Source organism: Ambystoma mexicanum, chromosome 6q, assembly GCF_040938575.1.
Source record: "Ambystoma mexicanum isolate Mex_15411 chromosome 6q, UKY_AmexF1_1, whole genome shotgun sequence".
NCBI classification, from domain to species: Eukaryota; Metazoa; Chordata; class Amphibia; order Caudata; family Ambystomatidae; genus Ambystoma; species Ambystoma mexicanum.
Window position 1 is genome coordinate 407,495,113 of NC_090937.1, and position 21,121 is coordinate 407,516,233.

The following is a 21,121-nucleotide window of genomic DNA, read 5'->3' on the forward strand; positions in this document are numbered from 1 at the left end:
GCCTTGTTGAGGGTCCTGGACCTGAATTCCTCCCAGCGCTTCCTGACACGTTCGTAGTCGCGGACTGCCACCTCCTCCGCGTTGATGGCAGTCACGATGTCCATCCAGATCCGAGTCCGTCCTTCCCTGTCGGCGCGCAACCTTCTGAAGAGGGCATCATACTGCCCCAGGACATGCTCCACCAGGACACCAACTTCGGCGGCAGTGAAGCTGGTGCCCCTCTGCCTCCTTGGCCGGGGTTGCCACTGGTGCCAGATGTTGCAGTGCCCGACATGGCAACCCCAGAGGCAGGAGTGGGTGGGCAACTGGGTCCTGGGGCTGGGCTGTGGGGCGATGGAAAAGCAGTCGGGAGTCTTCGGTTCCAGCAGGGGTGGTCACAGCAACAGCACCCCTGGCTGATGTGCAGGCAGCAAATGGCAGGGCACGTGGGCAGCAGGCAGTCAGGCAGCAGCAGATGGCAGGTGGGAGCGTGCTCAGGGCTCTGGGGGGCAGTAATTCGGCCTTCTGGGCAGGAGCGTGGTCTTCCGTGTGTGAACGCGTGGCCAGCTTGATACGGAGTGATTTTGCACGTGAAACTCCAGCACGTCTGCGTGTAATCCGAGGAAAGGCCCTTAGCGCGTAAGCGCGTCAGCACGCGTCTGTACATTCATTGGCCCAAAGGCCACCAGCGTATGCGCGTCTATGAAGTCACGTGCACGTTGAATATGGCACACGTTTGAAATGTTGCGTGTTAAAAAAATGAAAGACACGTCCGAGTGTCAAAGCGTGTAATTGGTGGAAATGGCCTTAGCGCGTACACGCGGAAGTGACAAAGCGTGTAATTGGTGGAAATGGCCCTACATGCGGAAGTGACAAAGCGTGTAATTGGTGGAAATGGCCCTACACACGGAAGTGACAAAGCGTGTAATTGGTGGAAATGGCCTTAGCGCGTACACGCGGAAGTGACAAAGCGTGTAATTCGTGGAAATGGCCTTAGCGCGTACACGCAGAAGTGACAAAGCGTGTAATTGGTGGAAATGGCCCTACACGCAGAAGTGACAAAGCGTGTAATTGGTGGAAATGGCCTTAGCGCGTACACGCGGAAGTGACAAAGCGTGTAATTGGTGGAAATGGCCCTACACGCGGAAGTGACAAAGCGTGTAATTGGTGGAAATGGCCCTACACGTGGAAGTGACAAAGCGTGTAATTGGTGGAAATGGCCCTAGCGCGGACAGGGCCTGCATAAAAGGTACATGTAGAACACCATTTCCTTGTACGTGCTTGTCGTGGAGAGCGAGTGGGTGAAATCTGTACTTCTTGTTGTTTCACACGCGATTTACTTCACGGCGTTTCAAGTTCGTACTCCCTGTTACCTCTGACAGTTTTTTCTCTTTTTTCTCTTTTTCTGGTTTTCCTGGGCCTGTTCCCTCAAACAGTGTTCCCTTCTACTGTTGTGCTGTCTCCTCAGACAGCGTACAATTCTTCTTTTGGCGGGGGTGTTGCCAACGCGCACACGCGCTTCTTTTTCACGCTCTTTTTCCTGGCAGACGGTGAGTCACACACGTATCTAACATCTGTGCTTGCCCTGTGTGTATCCTACCCCTTCAGAGGTCATTCTAGGCTGCGTGTGACACGCATACGTTCATTCTTGTGTTACTGGGTGCCACAGCGTAGTGCAGGTGATTTTTTCCGCACACGTGGTCTAGGAGGGGTTGCGTGCACGTCATCTCCCTTTTTTGGGCTTCCTGTGCGTTGCGTGACCCGTCATCTTTCCCCAGGGGTCACATTCAGCCTTGCTAGAGCACTAGGGTACAATTACCATCTGGTACCCAACCCCTTTGACCCCCAATTGCCCAGGACAATAGTTTACAGCCACTCCCATACGCACATTAACATCAGTGCCATGGTTGGGAGGCATGGAATCCGTAAGGGTGGCAAAGGTGGACGAGCCACAAGTGGTGGCCGTGGTGGATCTGGTAGGGGATGTGGTCGTTACTTGCAGGGTGACCCTGTCCCCCCATGTGTGGAGGACCAGTCAAGGGCACCCATAATCCCGCCCCCCACCCCCCTGGTTGAGGCTGATGTGGCTGACACCATCCATGCTCAGCCCTTGTTGGACCAGCACCATTGTGGCACCAGACCTGGCTGACTCCATGGCTGACTTCCAGGTCAGCAGGCCTATGACACGTGTGCTGGTGCACGTTGATGTCATCAGGCCACGTGGATCAGGGGCTGCAAGGTCATCTGCTGCCCCAAGTAGGCAGGGTGGAGAGGCTGCAGGGGCAGCTGCGGCTCCATCCACCCCAGCTCTCACACACCCAGCCAGGACAGTGTCGGTCCTAGTCCATCCTGCTGACATTCCCCCTGACACCATTACACTTGAGCCAATGCCTGCACCAACTCCCATGCTGAGTGTGCAATCCCACACTCCTGATACAGAGTCCACCAGGGCTCCTGCCCCTAGTGTCCAGAGCGGCGCAGGACACTCAGGATCACCACCACCTTCCAAGCGGAAGAGGAAGAGTGCTCGTCCGGCACAGGCTGATGCCCCAGACACGGCTACACAGTCCGGCCCGTCGAGGAAGCCCAGCTTCATGGATGCCGAACTGAATGCACTTGTCGAGTATGTGTCCGCACATGATAACGAAATGGTCATTGTTGCAGGATCCAAGACCACACCTGCACAACGCCAGGCACACTGGCAGACCGTTGCGGACATCGTAAGTGCCCTTGGAATCGTGAGGCGCACAGCCAATGATTGCTATAAGCGCTGGAATGACCTAAAGCGCAGGGCAAAGAATAAGCTGGCCTCAAGTCATGCCGCAACTCTAGTGACTGGAGGTGGGTCTCCAGTAGAAGACTTGGAACTCACTCCACATGAGTCAGTCGCTGGGACCTACGTCACAGAGGAACAGATCCAAGGCGTGGGAGATCTGCCTGATTATGAGGCATTGTCCGGTGAGTGCACATGCATGTGTGTGTCATCCATGTGCATGGTGTGTGTGTGAGGGCTTCTGTTTGTGTGCCAGGTGAGGGTGTGTGCGCCTGAATCGTTTGGGTCACCCATGTGCTTCATGCAATACATTCTGCGCAGCAGCATTTGGCCATAGCAGTATCCCTTCTGCCAACAGTAGACAGCTAGCCCAACAGCACGCCAGTTGCCCTTGAAGTGTCACCTTGCCACAACATTGTTGCTTATTTTTCTCTGTTCATTCAGGCAGATTGTTTGCATTTCACCACTTTTACTAGGCATTTCTCAGTCCTCTAGTCACATGTCTGACATGGCTATGGTAAAATGGAGTGACTTTGTTACCTGGATATCATTTGTTTAGACATGTCCCTGTGCAATTGGACCATTTTGGACTGGCAGCTCCAGGTGAAAAATCAGACCTGTTTGAATTAGAAAAGCTATTACATGAGGGAACTGGACAGAATGAATAAGTGCTGCCCTCCTCTCCATCTTCACTCAATAGCAATGGTACATGCCATCTGTGTGATGGCATGTGTATTTCACCTGGCAATCACTGGCCAATGTGTGATGCCACTACCAGGCAGCATGCAGAAAATGTGTTCATCTTCCATCTTGGTGTCATCAGTGTGTGCCATTTGCCTACCCTTCATACGCAGTGAGGGTGCATGCATGGGAGGGTTTTAGTCATGTGGGACATGTGTCAATCAAGTACTGGTTCTGTTGCTTCTCAGCCCTCATTGTGTGCCATGGTGCTAATGCCTGTTTCCATTTGTTTGCTTTTATGTCTTTGCAGGGGAAGACGCACCTGATACTGCTGGGGTTGTGGAGATGGTGCAGACCCAGGAAGGGTCTGAGGGCCGACCGACCACCAGTGAGGGACGTGGTGTGTTGGTGGGTGAGAACCCACAACTGCTGCAGGTCGTGCTCTCAAGGGGTGTCTCTGGCTGCACCTCCCCCGAGCTGTACTCAGGTGTTGATTCGGATGATGAGACCTACGTGCCGTCGCAGGTGAGTGTTCCTGGGAGGGATTCGGTTCTGTCCCACCCACCTGCACCAGGGTCAGAAGCCTCAATGGGGATGTCAGTGTTGGCAGCTACGCCTTTGGTGGTTACGGATGCAGGGTCACACTCCGCGACATCTGATCCTGTTCCTGGGCCAGCAGATCAGAGGGGGAATGCAGTCCTGCAGCCTCAGGCAGTGCCGGCACAGCAAGGCGCAGTTCGCCTTGCCCCAGACAGGTGTGGTGCCCGCCGACGTGGTGGCCCTACACCACCTGGCAATACCGCATGGGAGCAATCCATTTACGGTATGGCAACCCAACAGCCAGCATCATCAGAGATGATGGCTCAGGCCATGGATAGGGTGGCCACTTCCATTGTCCCCCCCAAACGGCTGATGGAGCGACTACAGCAGGCAACCGACTCCATCTGCCAGTCACACAGGGAGGACATGTTGGCGTCCAACAGGGACAGGCGGGCGGCACTGGCGACTCTGCAGGAAGCCATCTCCATAGAGTCCCAGGGCCACAGGGAAGCCCTGAGGCTGGAACTCCTTCACCTCAGGACGACTCTTGTTGAGCTTGAGGCTTCAACAAACCGAAGGACAGAACAGCAGCTGGAGCGTCTCACCCGTACGCTCTCAGCTGAGATGCAGGCAACTAGGGCGGAGGTCCGGGCATCCCGTGAGTTGTTGCATGGGGACCTCCGCACACTCATCCTCCAGAACGAGACCTACCACACCCGCATTCTTGCAGCCATGGAGGAACAGACTAGAGCCTTGCGTGGGCTGCCTCCCATAGTGCCACCACCTCCGGATGCAGCTGCACAGGGTGATAATAGCGACAGCAGTGATACTCCCACAATAGGGTAGCCGTGTGGGCCATGAGCCCATGGAGGTGTTTTTTTTTCGCAAGATCCACACAGGTGGGTTTTGGTGTGCACCCTGTCCTCGGACCTCCTGGGTGGCCTCTCCAACCCCCCCGGGCCCATTAATGGCCATTTTTCTTTTTTTTTTTCTTTTTTTTTTTATTATTTGGGACAGTGTGTTGCCTTGTGTGGCTCCCATGGGCATACGCTGCATTGTGGCTGGGCACATGCAGGCTTGTCATGTATTTGGTGCAGATGCTTGGGTTTTTGTCACACACACCCCTCCTGCTTCCCGTTTCCATGGGCTTGCAAAGGGTGTGCCCAAGTGACATTGACGTACATGGTGACATTGGACTCCCACTACATGTGTGGGTAGTCTAGTCAATACTGTGTATACATTCCTAGTGCATATTGCTGTTGTGTTGTACACTGCATGTTGCATTGATGTGTAACTCAATCCTTACATTCGTAATGTCATGTTAATGGTAGTTTTGCGGGTCAGTAGCTGATAAGTGTTATTGCTAAATACCTGCTGAAGTGTGTTGTTAGTCCTGCATTGCTGTGAGCATTTCAGGTGTCGCGAGTTTCAATTAGGGACACTGTACTTTGTGACACTTGTGTCATGTTGTGGGGATTACTTTGTTTACCTGCACATAGCATGACATGGCACGGTGTGTCGTGTGGCGGTGCTGGGGCTGGTTTGGGTGACATGGCACTGTCCTCTTGTTGCATTTTGCAAGTGGGTATTCATTTTAGCTGCATGAATGTGTTTTTTCACGAACCTGCATTGGTGGTGTCTGTGTAGGTAGGGATGCACACATTGTAACACTTCCAGGTGAACAATCTCAGGCTGATATGGTTTTGACGGTTGATTCTCCAGACATTCAGGATCAGTGTCAGGTTGAGTCATCATTGATTGTCAGATGGTATGTGCCAGGGCAGTGTGCACTCCACAGGGGTGTGATTTCTATGTGAAGTAATTAGCCACTAGCTGTGTACAGGCTGCCTCCCCCCGTGCCCTTTCCCCTCCCATGCGCAGCGGGCGTGCATGTGGTTGGGGATGTGGGGGCACCACCATGTCCACGGCCAGACCCCGGCGTGTTGCAACGTTGTGCAGGACACATGCTGCCACTATGATCCTGCACACTACTGGGGGAGCGTATAACAGCTGCCCGCCAGAACGGTCAAGGGAGCGAAAGCGTGACTTAAGCACTCTGAATGTGCGCTCCACTATGCCCCGGGTTGCAATGTGGGCTGTGTTATATCTTACCTCGGGTGGCGTGGTGGGGTTCCGAATTGGCGTCATCATGTGGTGGCTGAGAGGGTAGGCACTGTCTCCTGTGGAGGTGGTGATGGGTATCATTGGTGGGTTTGTGACCTTGCTCAGTATCTGACATGCATGCATGTGCAGTGGCATTCATACTCACCAAGCAGCCATGTATCGCCATGCCGCCCAGCTTCTAGGTCCCGGTTTAGGGTGGACATTCGGTAAATGACGCTGTCGTGGGTGGACCCAGGATAGTTGGCATATACTGAGGTGATGATTCCCTTGGCATTACATACTACCTGCACGTTGATGGAATGCCAGTGCTTGCGGTTCCTATAGATGTGCTCATATGCCCTGGGGGGACGTAGAGCCACATGGGTGCAGTCGATGGCACCTAGCACTTTGGGGAATCGTGCCACACCGTAAAAATCCAGGGTGGCAGCATGCCTTTCTGCAGGTGTTCTGGGCAGGTATATGTGCCTGCGGACTGATGGGCGTGCAGTGATGATGTTCAAGACCTGGTGTAGGCAGCGTGACTGCGTGGCCTGTGACACCCCACCCACTATGGCACTTGTCCGCTGAAATGATCCAGTGGCTAAGAAGTGCAGTACATTGAGGACCTTCTGCAGGGGGCTGCGTGCTTGGGAGCACAGGGTGGGTGATGTGAGGTCATCCTCCCACTCACTCACCAGGTCCAGTATTATGTGTGGTGGAAACCTGTACCTCCCATACACCTGGTCATCAGGCATCCCGAAAAGGCTGGTTCTGGGTGTGAAAATTCTGGCCCTGACTATCCTCCTCCTCCTCCTTTGGTAGCCCACGGCCACTGCTGCTAGGAACGGTATATTCATCCTGGCGTCTGAGCTTGTTAGTTTTTTGCGCGCAAATGTATGCGTCGCGGGTCGACGTATGCCTGCTTCCTACTGGTGTACGTGTTTCTTTGCGCGTGTTGTAGGCGAGCGTGTGAAACTTCCCGCGCACCCATGAAATCTAGTACCCAGGCCAATAGCGTGTGGAAATTTCCGCGCACACCTGAAATACACGTACATAGGCCAATCGCGTGTACGCGCACTTTTGTCCAATTACACGCAATGACACTCTGACGTGCAGTCTTTCCACGTGTGCTCCGTCATCACGTGCTATGAGGGAAACACCCGTGCGGGTCACGTCACAGACGCGCTTACGCGCTGAGGGCCTTTGGTCCAATAGAATCGCATATGCGTGCTGACGCGCTTATGCGCTAAGGGCCTTTCCTCGAATTTCACACTGACCTGCAGGATTTTCACGTGCCAAATCACTCCGCATCAAGCTGGCCACGCGAAAGCACACGGAAGAACACGCTCCTGCCCAGAAGGCTGAATTACTGCCCCCCAGTGCCCCGAGCAGCCTCCCACGTGCCATCTGCTGCTGCCTGCCTGCCTGCCTGCCTGCTGCCACCGTGCCCTGCCATTTGGTGCCTGCACATCAGCCATCTGCAGGGGTCCAGTTGCTGTGTCCACCCCTGCTGGAACAGAAGACTCCCGACTGGGATAACATCGCTCCACAGCCCAGCCCCAGGACCCAGTTGCCCACCCACTCCTGCCTCTGGGGTTGCCATGTCGGGCACTTCGACATCTGGCACCAGTGGCAACCCCAGGCCAGAGGGGCAGAGGGGCACCAGCTTCACTGCCACCGAAGTTGGTGTCCTGGTGGAGCATGTCCTGGGGCAGTATGATGCCCTCTTTGGATCGTCCCGCGCCAGCAAGGAAGGACGGGAGAGGATCTGGGCCGACTGTGTGGTTGCCATCAACGCGGAGGGGGTGGCAACCCGCGACGTCCAGGAGATCAAGAAGCGCTGGGAGGACTTGAGGTCCAGGACCCTCGTGAAGGCCCGGCGCCTCGTGGAGGGGGGCCGGGGCCGCATGAGTTCCATCCAGATGAGGGTCCTGGAGCGCGTACGCCCAGCTCTCCACGCCCAGATCCTTGAGAGGGAGACCCGTCTGGAGTTGAGCGGTAAGTGGCCAAGCATTGCTGTGTGAGACAGGGCATGTTGCGGTGTGCTGGTTGTCTGATACTTGCCTGTATGTGTGACATAGGCCATGTATGCATGTATGTGTGCAGGGACATCATGGTAATGCATGTGCGACCAGTGATGTGTGAACCACATGGTTGTTGCATGTGTTTAAATGCGACATGGGGAGCCCTATGCAGATTTTACACATGAGAGCATGCCAGTCTCTGTTCCTGGACATGGGTGGGGGTGAGGGATGGGTGCTGATGCCAGGTACATATATGGTAGCCATGTCTGTGTGCCTGACCTGCGTGTCTGTGACTTGTGAATGCCATGGATGCATGACACATGTGTGTGACAATGCACAGATTCACTGATGCAGCCTAGTTATCCTTGTATCCGCTGTGTTTGGGGTGTATGAGGCCAGATGGATGTGACTGAGGTGAAGTGTGTGCATGTGATAGGCATGACCCATGATGCATGTGAGTTCAATATCATTGTATGTTTCAAGAGTCCATTGGACATGTTTGGAAATGTCCATGGCATGCACCATGCCTGTTACTGTGTGTGTTTTGCCTGGACTGACCCATGTGTTGTGGAGGGACATGATGGAAGTGTACTTTGACAGTGGTACTCATCTGCTATTGCTTCCTGTCTAGGGGACCATTGAACAGTACCCTGATGCTTGTGTTCTATGTCTCCCTCTACGCAGCGGCTAGTGAAGAAGAGGGCGGAGACGGCGCTGTGGAGCAAGGCGGCGGGGATGCCCCCACGGCTGCAGCGGAAGGGGTGGGTGAGCCCCCACAGGGGCCTGCTACGGCGTAAGACGGTGAGGAGCCATCCAGGTTGGTGGTTTCCACAGAGGAGGCCGCCACTGAGGCACACATGGGGCCTGGTGGGGGCATCCCTGCTGGTGCAAGTGGTGCAGTCCAGGGGCAGGGGCAGGAGGTAGCACAGGTCACCGTGGAGGGGCCTGTGCATGTCGCTGTCCCTGACCCTGTGAGTGCACCACCATGCACCAGCAGGGATGCCCCGTCCCAGGCCCGTCCGCAGGTAGAGGGGATGTCCATGTCACCTGACTCCCCTCCACCTGTGGACGAGGGGACCCGTGGCCGTATGGAGAAGGTCCTGATTGGGGTCGCGATGCGCGCGGGTGCAATTCGTGATGACGTGCGTGCTTCCCGGGAGGAGCACGCACGTCATCACGAAGAGCACCGTGCCGACGTGGCCCAATTGGGATCTTCCATGTTCGGGGGTTTCCTGCATGTGTCGGCCAATCTGGCGGCCCTCTCCTCCTCAGTGGAGGCTATACGCCGGTCGTTCTCCTTGCCGTCTTCCGGCCCAGATGCCACCAGGGCCCCCTGTGGACCTGCCCTGACCAATGCAGCCAGCTTGGTGGGGATCCCATCCCTGCCACAGTCGGGAGTCGGAGGTCCAGCAGGGGTGGACACCACAGCAACTGTACCCCAGCAGATGGAGGATTTGCCGACATCATCAGGCAGGGCAAGTGCACGACGGCGTCGGTGGATTCCATCAGCCTGGATGCCGTCGTGCTGGCAGAGGCAGTTGCGTCAGAGGCAGCAGCAGAGTCAACGTGGGAGGCATCATGGCTCCAGGCCATCAACATCGGAGGGGCAGGCATCGGCCGGAGGGCAGGAGGACCCAGGACAGGAAGTGTCTTCCGTGTGGCTGCGGTTGGGCCAGCAGATAGGTGCGGAGCGGCGGCGGGCGGAAGAGGCGCGGCTCATGATGGTCAGGGCGGAGAACTCCATGCGGAGGGCCCTGAGGCGGGCCGAGTGCCTCGAGGCAATCCGCAGGGGGTTGGAGGAGCAGATGGCGTCGTCCCTGCGGACCCTCTGGGCCATGGAACAGGACCGCCTCCAGGACATAGACGAGGAGTTTGATGATGCCCTGGCCCGGAACACCACTGAGTGAGCCGCTGGACTTGCCCGCCGCCTTTGTATATAGTTCTTTAGTTTTAGGTTTCCTTTGTTTCTTCTTATGATTTGGAGTCGACGGACACTGCTCCACTTTTTATATATAGTTGCATTTTAGTTAGGGTTTTTTGTAGGTTTCCTTTGTTCAGTTGGGCTCATGGACCCTTGGATGTTTTCTACATAGTTCTTCATTGGATTGTTTTATTTTTCTTTTTTTTTATTTATTCACCATGGAGCAATGGTCTTTGCATTTATTTTTCTCTCTCGGATTGATTTTATTTTTAATGTGACTTTGGACAACATTTTTTTGGATTTGGATTTATAGTTTTGATTTTTTTGGACGGAAATGCAGCTTATCTTTTTTTCATTGCCATTGTAGTTTGTTTCATTTCATTTGCATTCAATTTTTTTAATACAATTTTGTTTTCATACTTCACTGTGTGGTATCATCTCATTGGTTTCATGCATGTCATGTTGGGTGTTTTTCCCATTCAATTGCAACCATTGTGTGTGACGGACATGGGTTCATTTGCTTTATGAACATTGGGGGTGTAACATGTAATTTCCATTTCCATGTGGGTGAATGGGTTACTTGGTAGGGCCTTTTGGCTGTGGAGGCTGACCATAACGCACATGATTGGGGATTGTGAGGACCTGGGTGCAGGGGGACATGAGTGGGGGCCTGGTGGAGGGTGCCCCTGGATGCTGGGGGGTGGGGGTGCAGGGGGACATGAGTTGGACATGAGTGGGGGCCTGGTGGAGGGTGCCCCTGGATGCTGGGGGGTGGGGGTGCAGGGGGCCATGAGTGGGGGCCTGGTGGAGGGTGCCCCTGGATGCTGGGGGGTGGGGGTGATGGGAGACATGAGTGGGGGCCTGGTGGTGCTGCTCCTGCACTGCTGGGGGGTGGGGGTGATAGGGGCCATGAGTGGGGGCCTGGTGGAGGGTGCCCCTGGATGCTGGGGGGTGGGGGTGCAGGGGGACATGAGTGGGGGCCTGGTGGAGGGTGCCCCTGCACTGCTGGGGGTTGGGGGTGGTGGGAGACATGAGTTGGACATGAGTGGGGGCCTGGTGGTGCTGCCCCTGCACTGCTGGGGGGTGGGGGTGATAGGGGCCATGAGTGGGGGCCTGGTGGAGGGTGCCCCTGGATGCTGGGGGGTGGGGGTGCAGGGGGACATGAGTTGGACATGAGTGGGGGCCTGGTGGAGGGTGCCCCACACTGCTGGGGGGTGGGGGTGCTGGGTGACATGAGCAGGTGTGCAGGGTAGTCCCCTGTGGTGTCGGCTGCCTGCAGGGGCCGTGGAGGGTGTACAGGGAATACCTGGGAGCACACAGCCAAATCGTGTGTAGAATTTCCTGCGTACCCCTGAAATACACGTACCCAGCCAAATCGCGTGTGGAAATTCACGCGCACGTACCCGGCCAAATCACGTGTGGAACTTCCCACGCACCCCTGAAGTCCACGTACCCTGCCAAATCGCGTGTGGGACTTCCCGCGCACCCCTGAAATCCACGTACCCAGCCAAGTCGCGTGTGGAAATTCCCGCGCACGTACCCGTCCAAATCGCGTGTGGAACTTCCCGCGCACCCCTGAAATCCACGTACCCTGCCAAATCGCGTGTGGGACTTCCCGCACACCCCTGAGATCCACTTACCCAGCCAAGTCACGTGTGGAAATTCCCGCGCACGTACCCGGCCAAATCGCGTGTGGAACTTCCCGCGCACCCCTGAAATCCACGTACCCTGCCAAATCGCATGTGAGACTTCCCCCGCACCCCTGAGATCCACGTACCCAGCCAAATCGCGTGTGGAAATTCCCGCGCACGTACCCGGCCAAATCGCGTGTGGAACTTCCCGCGCACCCCTGAAATCCACGTACCCTGCCAAATCGCGTGTGAGACTTCCCGCGCACCCCTGAGATCCACGTACCCAGCCAAGTCGCGTGTGGAAATTGCCGCGCACGTACCCGGCCAAATCACGTGTGGAACTTCCCACGCACCCCTGAAATCCACGTACCCTGCCGAATCGCGTGTGAGACTTCCCGCGCACCCCTGAGATCCACGTACCCAGCCAAATCGCGTGTGGAAATTCCCGCGCACGTACCCGGCCAAATCGCGTGTGGAACTTCCCACGCACCCCTGAAATCCACGTACCCTGCCAAATCGCGTGTGAAAGTTCCCGCGCACCCCGGAATACACGCACACGTTATTTTTCAGTCAGCGGGTGTCCGTGTTTGTGGGTACCCCTATGCACGTCATTTGTCCTGGAGGGCCACAGTATAGGACATTCATCATAGCTGTATATAGGTGCTATTTGTTGGCGCACCTTTTGGCGCACATTTATTACAGGCGCAGAGACGCTACCGCCTGCTTTCTTGTGGCGGTCGTGTTTGTGCCTGTGCGCTGGTTTGACCGTGCGCTTTTTTGCCCTATTCGATTCCATGATTCCATGAATACGTGTTGTAGGCGAGCGTGTGGGCGTCCCGCGCACTTGAACCATGTACTTCCCCCGTGACGCCCACATTTTGGCAAGTTGTTCCCCATTCCGAGTGTTACGCCCCGTGTTCCGCCTACTTTTGTTGGGTGCGGCGCGCTATGTGCGATTTTTGCTGTGGCCTATGCGATTTTCGCTGTGACCTGGCGCACGCCGTTAGATGGCCTGTGCGCCAACGTGCGCGGTGCACTTTTTTAGCACACATCCGATGGTTTTCTCGCGCACGGCCTTCCATGAATCGATATGCGCTGCTTTTTGTGCGATTTTCGCACTTGCACTGCGATTTTCGCTATTCCACTGTGAATCGCACGTTTTTGGCCACTTGCGCCACGCTAATTATTCCATGAATCGGCCTGTTAGTTACAGATCATACAGATGCATACTTTTAGTACAGTGGTAAATACATACAAAGAAGTGATAAACAGGCAGAGATGAATTGGTGGGGGGTGGGGTGTTAGTTGAAGAGAGAAGTTTTTAGATTTTTGCAGAATGCCAGTAGGGAAGTTTCAACTCTGAGAGCTGTAGGGAGCCCGTTCCAAAGTTTGGCAGCTATGTATGGGAAACCTAGCCCACCTGCTTTGACCCATTTGGTGTAGGGGATGGAAAGAAGATTAGAGTAACGCGTATGTGTGGGACATGTGAAGGTAGCTCTTGTGATGGTATCTTACAGGTATGAGGGGGCTGTGAGGGAGAGGCATTTGTGTTTGAGGGTAAGGATTTTGAAAGTAATGCAGTTTTTTACATGGAGCCAGTGTGCTGCCTGTCTTGCATAGGAGATGTGGTCCCTTTTAGGAATGTTCAGTGCTGCTCTTAAGGCATTGTTTTGAGTGATTAGGAGTTTTTTTATTTTTTTTTATTTTGCTGAGGTACCGGCTAGGAGGGCATTACAATAGTCGAGTTTGGCCCCTATAGTAGCTCTTGCTATTGAGATACAATTAGGCTTGGAGAGGTTGGGTTTTATGACGTTAATGAGCATGATGGTATGGGCCGATGCTGAGGCAATGGCGCTGACCTGTCTTGTCATAGAAAGTGTAGAGTCTATGTGGACCCCTAGAGTCTTTACAGACGTGGAGACAGGTATGATGGTGCTATCTATGCTGAAATTGGAGTATAGATCATCTAATTTGGCTAGCGTGGCTTATTTACCGAGTATGATAATCTCGGTCTTGTATTCATTGAGGCAAAGGCCATTGGCCGCCATCCATGCTTGGATAGTAGAGTAGATTAGCCATTGGCCGCCATCCACGCTTGGATAGTAGTGTAGATTAGGTGTAATGCATGGGCTTCTTGGTTGTAGGAGCCGGATAGTGGTAGGTGTACTTGAGTGTTGTCAGTGTAGTTAGAATACGCTATACCTAGTGCGTCTTGCTTGTCAAAGAGAGGCTTTGTAAACAGGTTGTACAGTGTGGGGGCTGTGCATGATCCTTGGGGGAATCCTCAGTGGATGGTGGTGGGGGCCACATTGACTATGTCCGAGAATACTTTCATTGCTCTTCCTTTGAGGAAAGAAGTGATCCATGAGGCTGCTTCTTTGGAGAATTTGGATGAGTGGGTGAGGAGTGAGGTGAGAGTCTTATGATCTACAAGATCAAAGGCAGCTGCGAGGTCCAGTAATAAAAGGATTGTTGGCTTGCCTTTGTCCATGATTTGAGTGATTTGGTTTTTGAGATCAACCAAGGCAGTTTCTGTGCCATGCCCCTTGCGGAAGCCTGATTGTCTTTTCCATAGGATGGAGTTGGTTTCAAGATAGTGTTGCATCTGGCTGTGGGCTGCTTTGTCCAGGAATTTGAGGAGGAAAGGGACAGTGGTCATGGGGCAGTAGTTATTGGATGGGCGGGGTCTAGAGTAGTTTTATTTAGGAGGGGGCGTACCCAGGCTTCTTTGAGGCTGGCCGGGACGATGCCTGTTTTAAAGGAAGTGTTAATGAAGGCCGTCAGAAGAGGGCCGAGGGAATCTGCGGAGTCCTTGATGATCTTAGGTGGGCATATGTCTCCTTTACACATAGAAAATTTAAGGTGTTTAAGGAGGTTGATGACTTCTGATTCTGTGATGTCTCTGAATGAGAATGAATTGAGTGTTCTTGAGGGTGTGGGGACTGTTTGTGGAAGCAAATGTAGGTGGGGCAGGGATATGAAGTAATCCTGAATTTTCTTTTGAAGGAGGTCAATTTTGTTAAGCATGGCAGATTGTATACTTGCTCACCAAGCCTTATCTTTCATGAACTCATCCGGGCTAGTGGGTGGAGAGATGAGTTCATTGAAGATGGATTTCCTTAGTTTGGGAGTTAGTTTTGGAAATTCGGGCAGTGAAGGAATTAGATTTGGCTTTGATGATGGCATTTGTGTATAGGTGGGAGATTTTGTTAAAGCTTTCCTTGGTACTGTCACAAGGGTTGGCCTGCCAGGTTTTGAGGGCTTTCCATTTGCTAGTGCGTAGGATTGAAGATATTCTCTGAACCAAGAGTTGATATGCAGTGATTTTCTTTTTCCATTTTACATTCGAGTGGAGCAATGTCATTGATAGCATTAGAGAGGGTGTCCTTATAAATGTCTGCCAGGATGTTAGGGTCATTGGAGAAGGCGGGTGATAGTTCAGGGACCCCCAGGTAAGGGTGGAGGTTGTCCTTGTTGAGTTTTTTGAACTTCTCACCTGTGGAGCATGTGAGAGAGTTTTAGTAGAGGAGGCTTTGGGTATTGTTAAATGGACACAATTGTGATCAGTCCATGGGTATGCAATGTTGGATGTGACGGTGGAGAAACAGTTGTGGCCAGCGACACAGTCCATGGTGTGGCCTTTAGAGTGGGTAGGGCTGGCGACTTTTTAAGTGAAGCCAAGGTCCTTAATATCTTTGGCGAGATTAGCGGCAGCTTTATATTTTTGGTTGTTGAAACCTAGATTAAGGTAGCCGAGAAGTAGTGTCTTAGTGGTGCTTTTGATATTATCGCTAAGTAGGTCAATGAGATGACCCTGGAAGTCAAAGGGAAGTCCTGGCGGGTGATACAGGATGTGAATATTAATGGTGCTGTTGGGTGACAGGGAGTGTTGGGCAGATAGAATGTCTGAGTTGCCCCCCCAAGGGTGGCTATTTAGCCTAAAGGACATGGTGTCCTTAGAGATGAGAGCTACTCCACCTCCTATTCAGGAAGGCCTGTCATGCCTGAGGATGGAATAGCCTGGTGGAAGTGCTAAAGCAATGGACGGGCCAAAAGCCTTGTGTAGCCATGTTTTGGTGATTGCAAGTAGATCAATGTTGTTTCTGGATAGAAGATCATATATTTCTAGGGTGTGTGCAGGAAGGGAGTGAACGTTGAGAAGGGCACATTTGAGGTGTGGTGTTTTTAGGTTTATCTCTACTAAGGGTGTAGGGGCAGGAGCTATAGTAGAGGTGGAGAGATGCGTATTGGTGTGTGTAAGTTTGGGAGCAGTGATACTCTGTGGGGGGGAAGGCAATGATTTAAGGACATGGAGGTGGGTGTGGTGGGGGGTGTCTGAGGTGTGAGCGGGTGCATAGTCTGCGATTCCTGAAGTTAATAGAAGTAGGGATGCAGGTCAATTGCAGGGGTAAAGCGCAGCTCCTGAGTCTAGAGAATCTGCTGGCTAAGTAGAGCGTGCGCGACAATGAAGAGGCAGGCTCTGTAGTGACGAGGAGGGGCCCGTGAGCGGACATAAGTGTGGAATTGGTTAGGGAGGAGGAGTGCTCAGTGGAGAGATTAAGTTGTAATGACCATGTGCAGGAGGAGCAAATAGGGGAGGTAGCTAGAAGGATGGTAGCAATGGCATGGAGAACGGTAGTCACCAAGATTAGGAGGGTGAGCCCAGATGGAAAGGTAGGGTGGGTGTTGGGGGGAGTGAGTATGACTCTGGATTGCATGGTGGTGTGGATCAGAGTGCAGGCATTTGAAAAGGCAGCAGGGATACAGATGGACACAGTGCTAGGAGCGAGGACGATACATGTAATGATTGCAGTAAGGTCAGATGCAGTAAGAGAGTGAGTAGACAATGTAATCAGGCACAGTGCGACATATAAGGATAAATGCAGAAAGGTCAGATGCAGTAAAACGCAGTGAATAGATAGTATGATCAGGGAGAGCACACAATGATACTTGTCATTTACACTAGCAGCAAGAAACTGCAGCGATAGAGGGCACGATGCTGATGCAAGGACTGTAGGCAGTACAGCAGTAGTGACAGATACAATAAATGCAGTTCGTTGACAGAAATGCTCAATACAGTAAATGACAGGCTAGGAGGCAATCCAGAATAGGCGGTGGTGTTAGAAAATAATAGGCATTTAAGATCAAAGACTCGTAGCGCGCGGGTAGATAAACACGTTACTGAGTGAGAGTCGTGCTGTAGACGTGGGCTGGTTTAACTTGGCTGCTAATCTGGTAAGGAGGTGAATAGTCGGCAGAGACTAGATGAGCAGGCAAATTCAGCAGTATTTGCCGATTTAATAGGCTATTTCGATTGTGTAGCACTAGGGTGAGATACAGGCAGGTAGCAGTGCTCTTTGGCTAGTGATCAAGTGATCTGGTGAGGGTACCGTAAAAATCACTTCTGCTGTGCTAACAGCATGTACCAAACAGACCGACTAGCAAGCTAGTACTGACCACTGTTGTGCATTTTGTACGGGTAGAAGCTGGTAGGATATTTGGAGTGGCAGTGGGCAGCCAATTTACGACAGGATTGCAGCATGCGTTCATGTGCAGATTAGTGGCTTTGTAAATGCTATATAAATATACTATCTAGTGAGTTAGCGTGGCGTGCATGTGATGGGGAGGCATATACTTATTTTTGGCTGTATAGACAGTTAATGGTAGTCCTTTGGTAACGTTAAGGGTCAAGTGTTCAAAAAGCGTTGCAGTAGCTTACCCCAGCCGAGGTGAAGATTTGATAAAGGGAGTCTCCTCTCGGCTCCGATGCGGCATAGATAGTCAGGAGACAGGTGCTGGCCTTATGAGGCGGGACTTGGGGTGGTGGGGCCGGCTGCCGCCCTCCTTTCAGGATAGGATGGCCAATCGGATCGTTGCAGTGTTTGTGTTGTTGCTATGCAATGGTACACAAGATGCGTGCGGCGGCCTTCTTATGGCGGCCTCGTGGATTTCGGGGAATTGTAGCACGAAAACAGCTGATTGCACACATATTCAGGGGGCAATCTTCAGATGGAGTGCTCAAGGGCAGGTTGCACTCTGGAGCAGTGCACGATATGCATGGATAAGGGCATAAATCAACCTGATGGATCAGCGAAGGCACAGTTGTTGTGTGGGCCACTGATGTCGGATGATTGAGATAACCATATGAGGTATGTTCAGTAAAGAGATGTACACATCTTTATTTGAAATATGAAATATTGGGTTACCATTTTTTGATCTGACAACATATCCATTTCTACTACTTTAGATTGAGTTCTGAGAATCTTAAAAGAAAGGAACAATTTTTTATTGTTGAGTGGACTTTACTGATGAGTGGACTTCCCCGAAATGCATTGCGCTTACTCCATGGACATACAGAAATATTAAAAAGAATTGTTTATGATACATGTTGAAATGTGCATAATTTAATTATCTTTGTTTGTGAATGACTTATAACTGCCTCTAGTAAACGTGTCTGTATGTATTTCTTACATTGGACATATCCAGTTTCAGGTTCATTCCAACATTAGATGGTGTGCAGGGGACATGAGTGGCCTTCATTATAGGGCACTCTGTTTTGTTCCATTGTTAGTTCAACGTTTGTGCCAGAGTGCTTTTTTTCTCCTCTGCACGCTGAATATTTATATAACACAGCTAATATTACATCCAGGTCTTTCTGCTCTGGCTGCCACACCTGTTTGCATCCTGTGTAGTAAGAAAACAATCATGGAGATGTTAGGGGAATATAACAGAAAACCTATTATTCCCTTCCAAGTATTTTTTGAGAAATCCCATTTTATTTCAGGGAATTGACAACAATTGTAAATCAGGAGCAGAAATCATTTAGAATCTGCCAAAGTAGGTAGAGGTTACCTTAGAATTCTCCTTAGCAGCAATTGTCTTTGGCACCAGCCATCAGCTTTCTGTCTTATCCAGCCACACACACTAGAGGTTTTCATTGAGAGGTCTGTGGGGAGGATTTCTACTAGTTGATACATAGCGTCTGCAAGAGGCACAATGAAAGCAGAATATGAACAGCAGGTATCAAGGTTGTACCATCCCTTGTTTTGACACTCTCCCCATTTATTGTATTGCAAGTTTACCCGCAGTTTCTTATTGTTATGACCTTGCAATGTATATTTCAGACAGGCATCATATGTGCAAACACAAACACTGCACTTCACAATTCATTCCCAAACTATGCCTAGGAGACGTCACATAGAAGAGTTGTGGAGCAATGTTAAACCTATAAAACCAATACGGCTGTACACTTGATCTTTTAGTAAGAAGCACATTTTTATTAGGAATGCCCATCCTGTACTATTGTGAAGATGATTGAGCAGTGATAAAATGTTATACCGCTAATATTATTTTTATTTTTATTTTTATCCATAGGTGCCAGTGTGCAGCAGGGTACGCCGGACTGAACTGTGAAAAGAATGTGAATGAATGTGACTCTAACCCCTGTCTAAACAAAGCTACTTGTGTTGACTCGGTTAATGCATACCAGTGCAAATGCCCACCCGGCTTCACAGGCAGCAGGTGCGAAACAGGTACATATGAATACATGGTCAGACTTAGGCAATTCTCTGAGGAACCAAGAAGCTGGTCCCAAAACCAAATATATAATGTGGATTATAACGTTGTATAACAGTAGAAGTATTGATATATCCTTGAAGGAGAAAACCTGATAAAACTAATAGCCACAGTGGTGGCATCAGCAATGTACTGCTAATGCAATTATAACATCATATAATGAATCATGTAACAGTACTATATATATATTTCTGAGGCCAGTGGATCTGCTTAGAATCACATGTGTTGCATAGGCCGACATCTAGTGGTTAGTGCAGAGTATTACATGATTTATTTTCAATTTCGAAAAAGGATCTCGACTTGGCGTTCCGGTAATACTATTCCTACTGCGAGATATACTGAACCCCTGATCCCTCACGCGTCAAGGTCCTCAGATTGCTTTATTTCCACCATAGGTTTGGTCGCACTCTGCAGATTTTCTCGAAGTGATAACTTTACTTGTGATGGAGCACACATTTGAGATATATTGAAGATATTTTAGTCTAACCGTCCAACCGATAGCTGTCGCTGAAGCACGACGACCACAGGATAGACCGTCGTAAGACACCTATATCTGCTTCAGAGATTGGCATTCAACAGCTACAACTACAGGACTCAGCCTTCACAGTAGAGGAGTGGGGGAATACACTTACATGTTACAGCCAAGGTGACTGTCTCCTTATATTTCCCCTATAATATTATTTATCTCACTGTCCTCCATCTTCCGACATGGAGAATACCCCCTATAAATGCTGCCCCATGTGCGCAAAATGTTTCAAAGCAAAGGCACTCATAAATGCAATTATTGCCTTCCAAGGGATCAATGGGAAGACAAATGCCGGTCGTGTAAGCTTTTTAAGCCTAAAACACTTAAACGCATCTGCGGATTACCCGCTGGGGCGGAGTCATAACCCGAACCCGACAGCTTCGGCTTCAAATCAGAAGCCAAAGAGTCATCGGATCGGGAAACTCAGGATTCCTGTAGGCCTATTCCCAGCTACGAACGGCAAGTGTTATGCTCTACTATGGAGACTTCACCTGGCAACAAGGCTAAACACACTAAATTGGTACACAGGAACATTTTGGCGCACTCCATAGGAACAACAAGCAAATCAAAACACATTGCAGGCACAAAACACATTTCTTGCACTATAACATTCCGTTGTAAGTTTGAAAATCCTCGGCAGAGATGGCAAATTCAGCGCCTATGAGGTAGGTTGAACAAAGGGCATCAGCTCTTGTGTTTCTCACTCAATGCTTGACATAAAGCCTTCGTCCACGCTGACCGCCGTCACACCGATGGATATTACAAATAATGGAAAACAACACGAGAGAAAAGTTCTTCTTTATCTGATAGTCTCAAAAGGAAGAAACAGACAGAGGAACAGGTTAAAACACAGGAAGAACTTGGTTTTCAACCACAGGGGTCCCTAGGTTCATCAGGGGAATAGACAACAGAAAGGTTTGAGGTTACTATGAACAATATGGCCTAATTTACGGACTTTGTAGAAGAAAATCTCTCTTAAACACAAACCTATGGTTTTAGAAGTAATGGTACAGTAAAATAAAAATTAAGAACTTAACCCTCTGTCCCTTATAAGGAGCCAGTGTAAATAGAGATATGCCCCACATTTGAAGAGACAGAAGGACTTGCAGATTATGTTCTGTAACAGTGACATTTAGACCTTGTTCCATCTATTGCTGTTTTACCCTGGCGCGCAGGTCCTGAGACCACAGTACCTCCTTCTGTTTGTTTCCAATTTGAGACTATGTGATTCAGAGGCATTTTGGTTAGAGGCTTTTATCTGGTACGACGATTTCTCATAACCCAGCTGTTTTAAGTTGTTTGAATGACATTTATTGTATTTGTTGTTGTTGCTTTTGGCTTGTTCGTGTATGTCTGTGTATTATAAGG

At 51.1% G+C, this 21,121-nt stretch overlaps 1 protein-coding gene across 2 annotated transcripts in view; it reads left to right on the forward strand.

Moving 5' to 3' along the window:
- Positions 1 to 21,121, forward strand: part of SVEP1 (sushi, von Willebrand factor type A, EGF and pentraxin domain containing 1) — a 1,471,106-nt gene that overhangs the window by 1,040,643 nt on the left and 409,342 nt on the right. For both annotated transcript variants that reach the window (XM_069630907.1, XM_069630908.1), the window contains exon 25: positions 19,027 to 19,184. In XM_069630907.1, the coding sequence (XP_069487008.1) occupies positions 19,027 to 19,184 (158 nt within the window). The remainder of the gene's footprint in view (positions 1 to 19,026; positions 19,185 to 21,121) is intronic.